The sequence below is a fragment of the Chondrus crispus genome, genomic scaffold (genome assembly GCF_000350225.1).
Source record: "Chondrus crispus Stackhouse genomic scaffold, scaffold_342, whole genome shotgun sequence".
In the NCBI taxonomy this organism is placed as follows: domain Eukaryota; phylum Rhodophyta; class Florideophyceae; order Gigartinales; family Gigartinaceae; genus Chondrus; species Chondrus crispus.
Genome location: NW_005179235.1, coordinates 883 through 9,714, shown reverse-complemented (window position 1 = coordinate 9,714; position 8,832 = coordinate 883). Strand labels below are relative to the sequence as shown.

Here is an 8,832-nt window from a genome sequence, read left to right as displayed (position 1 = left end):
CGGCCCCCCGGCCGCCCCCTCGCATCACCCCGTCCGCCCCCCGACCATGCCTCCAACCACCTTGTACGAGTCGCTCGACCCGCACGCGCCGTCCCGCGCGGACGTGCTAGCCGAGTACGGCTCCTTCCTAGCGCTGTCCGAGCGCCTCGTGGGCGTGTCGCTGACGCGCTACGCCCGCATCGCGAGCCTCTCGCCGGTCGCCGTCAAGCCGTACATGGGCGCGCTGCGCGCCTGCTTCCGCATACCCGCCATCGACCTGGGCTTCTCCCCGCTCAACGCACACCACCGCAGCCTGCTGCTCGTCGGCTCCTCCATCGCCCACGGCTGCCCCTTCTGCACGGCCCACACCGCCTGCATGGGCGACGCCCTCGCCGGCTCGCGCGTTCAGCAGAGCTTCCGCGCCGGGCACCTCCTCCCCGACGACAAGCAGGAGCACGACGAGCTCGTCTACGACCTCATCCAGGAGGTCTGCTCCGTCCCGCCCGCGCTCACGCGCGACACTAGAGCCGCTTTCGAGAACCACTTCGGTAAGCAGGCATACCAGGACGCGGCCGCTATGCTCGCCTTCATGGGCTGGCTCAATTATAACGTCGACGCGTTGGGCATCACCTTGGAAAGCGAGATCGCTCCCGTCGCACAGCTCATCCTTGCCCCGCGGAACCTCCCCTTCAACGTCACAGACAGCATGGCGAAAGACGACGGCAGGGCACATATCGGCACCGCCCGCGCGCGTGTCATCGCCACACTCAACCCGTCCAATCTGTGGAGCAGGACATGGGCCCATATCACCAACGTGTGGGGGCTCGTCGCCCTCATCCCGAACGTCGTCACGGCCTTGTCCACGGAAAATTCCTGGTACAAATCCATTCCCAACTCAACACCCGATAATGTCGAGTGGCGCAAGGCCCAATTCGGGTGCCATATCCGCTTTGATGAGGAGCTGGAGAACGACGAGGTGAAACGCGCTCTCTCGTTTTGTCTCATGGAGGGCTTCTTGAAGGACGAAAACACATCCTTGACTCGCTTGGAGAAGTTCAAGTTGTTCTATGTGTTTGCGAAAGGAATGGATAATCCCGTTCTCATCCAAGATGCTATGGCGCTTGTGTCCGCGGCGGTGGCGAATGACAAAAATGCTGCGGCTGAAAACAAAGCCGACCAGGCCGAGACGAACTCTGAAGCCACTCGCGAGAGCTTGGACGATATTGTTGCTATTGCCGCATCACAGACACATCCTACTGATGCATTCTCAGCGGTGGCACGGGTGGTGCACCACGCCGCTGGCCCAGGAGGAAACATCGCCAAGTCAGGAACGGTGCCTGACGTTCTGTCATACGTCACTGAGCCATCGGCTCAGATGGAAATTGTGGGCCTCATCGGCTTGTTTGGCATGATGCAACGAATGTCTGTAATGTGTGGAGGCCGATAATAGACAACTCGCAAGGTTGAAAAGGGGTGCATCCAAGGCTTTCAAATATCCTCGGTCAACCGAGATCACTACCCAACAAGTTGCGGCCGGTTGAAAGGTGACGGCAATACTACACCCTCAGCATATCTCAATAACATATAAAAACGATTGCGTACATCAAAGACAGTGACGGATTACGATACTACCGTAGAAGGGCACCATGAAGACTTCCTGAGAAATCGATGAAATTTTGCAATGAAAGTTTAGCCCTGTGCTCCTTTTTTGTGACGGCTATTTTTTGCCCCAGTCGGGTTATTTTCCTCCTGCTTCGGTCTTGTTGAGCGCTACGTCCCGAGAGTAGGTTCGTTGAACGCAGAATTGTGTTGTCGTTAAGAAGATATACGTTTTGTCTCCCGGAGACCCGTACTTTTCGAGTAGTGTCCCCCCGAAAAGTGTGGGGTGGTCCTATTTTGTGATCGGGGCATAAACTGCACAAAATGCACACAAACGTCTCAAAGTTCTCACAAGTTTTGTGAATCTCGCTTTGTTTTTGTGAATCTCACTTTATTTTTGTGACGTCAACATCTCGAAGTGCTCTTTTGTTGACTGTTTTGTGATTCACACACAAATGTTTTTGTGACTCTCACACCATTGTCTCACAATCATCTCCAACATCAACAAACCATCACAAACCCATCTAAAAATCATAACTGATGGCCTTGTTCTACAGATATTTTACGGCCTTCACTCTGGGGCTTGTGAGGCCTGCCTTATTCGTCGAGGAGTGCGTCGCTCAGAGTCAAACTCCCTGTTGGAACCTTTCAGCAATCAGCTTACCCGCAATGTCCTCTGAACAATGGTGCGTCTTGTGGCAGTTGCGAACACGAAGGGAAGGGGAAGCGTCTCTGGAAACTAGCCGTAGAGGGCGGGAAAGGGAGATTTTTTGTGTGACGTTGTTGTGACACGTGGTTGGGACCAGTGTAAGTAATTGGAAGTTTAGGTTAGTAATTGTAGACCGCGCGCAAAAAGAGTATAAATGCAGTGGTTTTCGGTCGTCCTGTACGGCCGAGGACAGACACATCACAAAAAAACACACACGGGTAAGACACGGGACGACGTACCCCGTTTTCGCCCCAACATGGTACTCTTGTGGAGGGCCGACACCAACAGTCAGGCGGGTATCGCTTCCCTGGTGTTCGATGGTAAGCACGAGGCGAATGTCGCCAAGTTCTTCTTTGTCTACGAAAACGTCGTAATGAAAGGCAAGTCCGACGAAGACAAAGCCGGAGAGCTACTGTGTTACCTGCAAGGGGAGGCTTTCGACTACTACTATGAAACGTACAGCCAAGACGGTGGACTGAACGAGGCGGCCAGCGACTACCAAGCCGTCAAGAAGGCATTGCACGACCGTTTCGAGTCAGTCCCTGAACCGGAAGAAAACATCCGGCTCGCAGTCGCGAGTAGGTTGGACAGCAACGACGTGCTCGCGTCGTTAAACGTGATGGATCGCCGCTTCGAAAAAGCAGCTTTCAACCCCGAAGCCAAGTTCGGACTACTCCGGAACGCGGTCATGGAGCACACCGACGTGTCACAGTTTGTCTTGCATAGGGCACCTACCTCGTACGGGGCGCTCAAGAAGGCCGTTAAGGACTTCGTGTCTGGCCGCAACGCCTTTATGGCTGCACACAATGCTAGGCAACTTCAGCCTCCGGCGCCTAAGCGCATTCTACAGAGACCGGAAACACGCCAGGAGCCGGACAAGATCGAAAAGAAAGTGGACGTGCTAGCAGAACGTCTAGCAGAACTTTCTTTGTTGGTAAAGAAGAATCAGACAGCAGATCAAGGTGGCCAGGTCCGAACCTGCTCATTCTGCAAAGAACCGGGGCATGGGGCCAGCAGATGCCCTTCTAATCCGCGCCGAGACACTCGTTGTGCGCATTGTGGGAAGCTTGGTCATGAAAAGGAGACGTGCTGGACCAGGCTTAGAACGGCATTGCCGAGGGCAGGAGCCACGACTCCGTCCACAGCACCTGCGACAGAAGGTGCAGGGAATGCCCAGGTCACCTATATTGACGAGGCGAACGACGGAGAAGTCGTGGCCGTCACTAAGAGAAACGCAGACGAGGAACCTCTTCCCAAGCAGCACAAAACGCGGGAGGAGGTGTCCATTCCCAGGCTTCTGAACCCGCCTGTACCATTCGAGATGCAAAAGAGGGCTCTGCCACTTCAGGCGGGGCCAAGGAGGTCCCACCAGAGGAAGAAAGCGAAGAAAGTGACCAGAAAACATCCCTCTAGGAGTATGTGAGGAAGTATAATGTCGTTTCGGAGCTTGCAAACGCATCTTCCGGACTCACTTTCGGACAGCTTGTTCGCGGCGATGCGGAAGTGGCAAAGAAGGAGATAGGCCGCTTGTTTGCGAAACAAAGAGTCCGTGGTCGTGCTTTCGCAGGTCACGCCGATACGAAGTCTCGAAGGCTGCGGCTGGTAACTGTGAAGGTTTATGGGACGGAAGCTCAAGCCCTGTTAGATTCTGGGGCCGTACCGAACATAATCTCGCCAAAGTTGGCGTCTATGCTTTGCCTCTCCCCGCAACCGACTGAGAAGCATATCACGGTGGCAGATGGTGCTAATGCGCCCTGCCTGGGATCGCTTCATCAGATACCAACATCGTTCGGTGAACTTATCGTGAAGTTGGACTTCCTAGTCGTGAAAGGATCGCCGTTCGACCTGATCATAGGGCTTCCGACCCTTGAGGGACTACAGGCATGCATCGATCTTGGTAAGCAACATGTGCAGATGACAGTAGGTGAGGATACCACCAGACTAGGACTCAACATGGATGTGGAACACGTTTCACGGAGTGCAGCCTCAACTGATAGTGAGGATTTCACCTCTGATTCTGAGGCTGTACCTGGCTCGTCTACGACAAGCGACAATGAATTTGTCTTGGCGACTCTTGACCAACCACCATTTGAACCTGATTTGGGACTCACCAAGCTACCGGATGGAGTCGAAGATGAATTGGATGGGGTTCCTGATCTAGTGAAAGAGGGCCTAAAGTCTGACTCGGAAAACGCGAAAGGAGATGGCAGAGTAGATGAAGAAGGCCCGGAACGGCTTCAAGTAGCCCTTCTCGGAGAGAAATTGCGCCACCTGGCTTTCGAGGCCAGGGAGAGCATTGTGAATTCTATCCAGAACTCAGGGATCGTAGCTTGGTCACTCGACGATTTAAGACCGGCAGATGTTCCGGTGTCTCACTCGTTTGAGCTAGAAGATCGAAGCCCCATTACCCACGCTGCACGCAGGCTTCCGCCACGCCACAATGAAGTGGTACGTGAGGAGCTTCGTAAGATGTTGGAGGCGGGAATAATTACCCCCTCCATTTCGGCCTGATCCTTCCCTATCGTTATCGCCTCGAAGAAAGACGGAAAACCCAGGTTCTGTGTAGATTACCGCACCCTCAATCGCAAAATGAAAGCCGATCGTTGGCCCTTGCCAAAGATCGAGGAGATCCTCGATGATTTAGAGGGGAGCTCGGTCTTCACAACGCTTGACTTGTTCTCGGGGTATTGGCAAGTCCGGATGGCTGAGAACTGCAAAGAGAAGACGACTTTCGTCTGCCGTTTTGGGACGTTTCAGTTCGAAGTGATGCCGTTCGGGTTAATGAACGCCCCCTCTACATTCCAAAGGATGATGGACCAGCTTTTCCAAAGGCTTAACTTCGTGAGAGTTTACTTAGACGACGTAGTCGCCTTCTCGAAGTCCGTTGAAGAGCACACTTCACACTTACGTGAAGTCTGCAAGGTGATTGCTACGAGCGGGCTGAAGCTTAAGATCTCAAAATGCAGCTTTGCACAGTCCCAAACGCGACTGCTTGGACACATAGTCACCAGAGATGGCGTCAAAGTGGACCCCGAAAAGGTCAGCGCTATTAAGAGGGAGAAGGAGCCGTCCAATGCGACAGGGCTTCGTAGCTTCCTTGGTCTGGCGGGATACTACCGCCGCTTCATTCCTAAGTTCGCCGAGATCTCTGCTCCGTTACATGAGGCGACGTCTACTAAACGGACTTTTAAGTGGACGGCGGAGATGCAGGAGGCATTCGAGAAGCTTAAGCTCAAGTTAACCTCCCCGCCAGTCTTGGCGTCCGGACTTCGAACAACCTTTTGTCGTGGAGACTGATGCATCCTCGGTCGCCGTCGGAGCTGTTATGGCCCAACGAACAGAGGACAGGAAAGTCCACCCGATCCAGTACGCAAGTCGCACGATGACGTCAGCCGAGAGGAAGTATTCCGCCTGTGAGCGAGAGGCCCTGGCTGTGATCTTCGCTTTGAAGAAGTTCCGAGTTTACCTGCTTTCAACACAGAAGTTCACGCTAATAACAGACCACCAAGCCCTGCAGTATGCCTTTAAGAAGAAAGACATTCACGGGAGGTTGGCAAGGTGGATGGACTTCCTAGCAGAATACGAATTCGAAATTAAGTACCGCCCGGGAGGAAAGAACGGTGCAGCTGACTTCCTGTCCCGCCTGAAAGCCAAGGGCGAGGATGGAGTCGACTCTGACGACGAGGGAGATCTTGTCTGCAGTGTTTCGGATCCTCTAGAGGCGCAAATGGAGTGGGAACCTCATCTTATTGACATTTCAAGGTACCTCGGGGCATTGATATGAGGGAAGTGGATGTTCGTCGACGTCGGCTCAACCGCCGAAGCACCAAACGTTTCATGGCTTGTAATGGACAACTGTTCCGTAGGACCAACAATGGATTACGCGCTATCCGCCTATAGGGGCTCGCAGAAGGATCATTAGAGCCTTTCACGACGAAATAGGCCATTGCGATCTGCAAACGACGAAGAGATTCGTCTTGGACCGATATTGGTGGCCTGCCGTCCACCGAGACGTGAACGACTACGTTCGGGGTTGTGACGGTTGTCAGAAAGCCACACCAATTCCGAAGTACAAGACCACCATTCGATTTCCCATGACTTCGTTATTTGATACATACTCTATCGATTTTGCGGGACCATTGCCTCGTACGCCCTCTGGAGGGAGGTACATCCTTATTGCCGTGGAGCACCTGACTGGCTGGCCGATTGCGAAGGCCACTGTCACCTCGACGGCAGAAGAGGTGCTGAAGTTCGTGAAAGAGGAGATAATCCACTGTTTTGGGTTACCACGTGTCGTTGTCTCGGACAACGCTACTTGTTTCACAGCGTCGGTCCTGAATACCTTCATGGCACGAAGCGGGATTAAGTGGAAGACAGTGCTCGCCTATGCGCCTATGTCGAACGGACGGGCAGAGCGGATGGTCGGCACATTGAAGAGAGCAGTCCGAAAGATGATTCTCGGTGCCTCGCCCACAATTGTTGAGTGGGACGATTCTTTACGTCAAGTCCTATATGGATACCGTCGCAGGAGGATGGCGGTGGGATTGTCCCCGTTCGAGCTGCTTTATGGGGTGTTGCCCAGGATGGCGCCTGGAGACCAAGAGCCTCTCTTCGGAGTCTCCGAGATCCGCCACTGGGAAATGGAACTCCTGCAAGCCAGGGCGATGCGGGCAACAAGAATAGTCGGGCGCAGAGCTGCAACCACATTAACAGACGGTCGCGAAGCGACTTTCAATGTGGGCGACGAAATGTTGGTCGCAAAAGGGGCTGCCCTCGGGCCCATGCAGAAATGGCCTATCGCCTTGTCGAAGTTCTATGGCCCATGCCGAGTTGCTCGCGCGCGCCATCCGCGGTACACCCTAGTGTCGCCGCATCAACGCTACTCGAGAAGGGAGATACATGCCAGAAGGCTGGTCCTCTACAAGAGGCAACCGTTACACCTTCAGTGAGGCAAATGACTAGGGATTTTTACGCTTTGAATTGAAAGATAGTGAAATGCATATGAAGTGCTGATTGCTTGCTACAAGTAGATAGAGAGTGGGTCATGGAGACAATGGGAATCACCAATGACCTCTAATGCTGAATGGAACTTCCCGAACCCCGAATCGCGGCTTTCTTGTGCGCTCTGCGGCTGCTTGCGCGTCCAATTCTGCTCCGTTTCTTCTTGGAAGGGGTGACGACGAGAACTTGGCGCAGTTCGGAGACGCCAACGAAGATCCCGTCGGCTCCAACGCATGCTTTGACCGCACCGGCGCAGAGCCGAAGCGGAAATCCCTCCATACAATCAAGTACAATGGAATGTATGGTCGAGACGCAGATGCTGTGCATTATGTGGGGCAAGCCTTCTAAAGTCGCGACATAGACACCCGGGTCGAGCCTCAAGAGGAGTCCGAGAGATGGACTACGAAGACCCGACCCGCGGAGAGCGACTTCATCTTGATTAAGGTGTTTTCCAGCGTCATGGAAATCTCGGATTCGACGCGACGGAGAGCCGGTCCTCTCAAAGAGGAGGCTGTTGCGGACTAAAAGATCCCAGTACTTGACAGCAAGGTTCGGGGACCCTAGTAGTTGGAGACCGTTGCAGACGGCGGTGGAGATGCACATGTCACTACTATCTCGGAACCGCACGGTCCCGTGTATGAAATCGCGGTAGATCGGAGTCCGAGGATTGACAGCCCTGGAACGACCATGTATCATCTTCAGACTCCTGCCCTTTTGATGGGTGCAAAAACGATCAATACTTAAGAAGGCACTAATTCGGTCTCTCCCACCAAACTGGAAGTGATCGTCAACAATCTTGTGAGTTGTACTATTCCCAGTTCCGGAAATTGCTAGAGTGTATAGCCAAATACGGTGAGGAAGGTTGGTTGCGGCATCGACGCCATAGTACGTGTTGTCAACGTCGAGATAGATGGACTCAATGTTCCACTCACCGTCGCCGATAATACAGTACTGGTTTGTGTCCGACAACGACTCTGTGAGACCAAGACGCCATATCTCTTCGAGAGAGACCTCTTCATCTGGCTTCCGGTGGAGCAGGGCGGTAATATGATCTCCTAGAAGGCTGTTGAACTCTTGTTCTGTTACGGCGTAACGACGATGCCCGCTGGCCACCCAAATGTGGAACATGGAGCCCGTCTTGGAAACCTTGGTTACATCTGTTCGAGATGAGAGCTCGAACATTAAGTGGTCGCGGCTGACGAAGCGTGCAGCTTTCAGAGCGAGCTGCTTCCGCGGACACTTACCTCCCGTGCTCTTCGCCGCTGTCTGCTTGGTCCTCGCCATCGTATTACGCTATGAGGGGGGCCAAAGAGGGCACACGGGGACTGAAACCCCACCTGCGTGCCTCTCGATCTGGCGGGAAACAGGAGGTCTAAGCTACGACGAGGACCACGGAGGCAACGCGGAAGAGCGGCGAGAGCTAAGCAGCGCAGGAAGCAGGAGGCCGGAAGAGCTAAACCGAGGCTGGCATGGAGCGAGAAATTCGAACGGAGAGCGACGGCAGATACCACAGGAAGGGAAGGGGGGTCCGAGCCCGAGGTCTG

General features: G+C 54.0%; 2 protein-coding genes; one reads left to right on the top strand and one right to left on the bottom strand.

Annotated features, from left to right (window-relative positions):
- Window positions 1-46: 46 nt before the first annotated feature.
- Window positions 47-1,587, top strand: CHC_T00006074001 (hypothetical protein). XM_005717736.1 is given in 2 exon segments: window positions 47-1,426; window positions 1,427-1,587. 1 exon segment carries the CDS (start codon window positions 47-49, stop codon window positions 1,424-1,426), a length of 1,380 nt encoding a protein of 459 aa, XP_005717793.1. The 3' UTR covers window positions 1,427-1,587.
- A 5,773-nt stretch (window positions 1,588-7,360) lies between these two features.
- Window positions 7,361-8,572, bottom strand: CHC_T00006073001 (hypothetical protein). Its single transcript, XM_005717735.1, has one exon. The coding sequence runs from the start codon at window positions 8,570-8,572 to the stop codon at window positions 7,361-7,363; it is 1,212 nt and encodes a 403-aa protein (XP_005717792.1).
- Window positions 8,573-8,832: the final 260 nt, after the last annotated feature.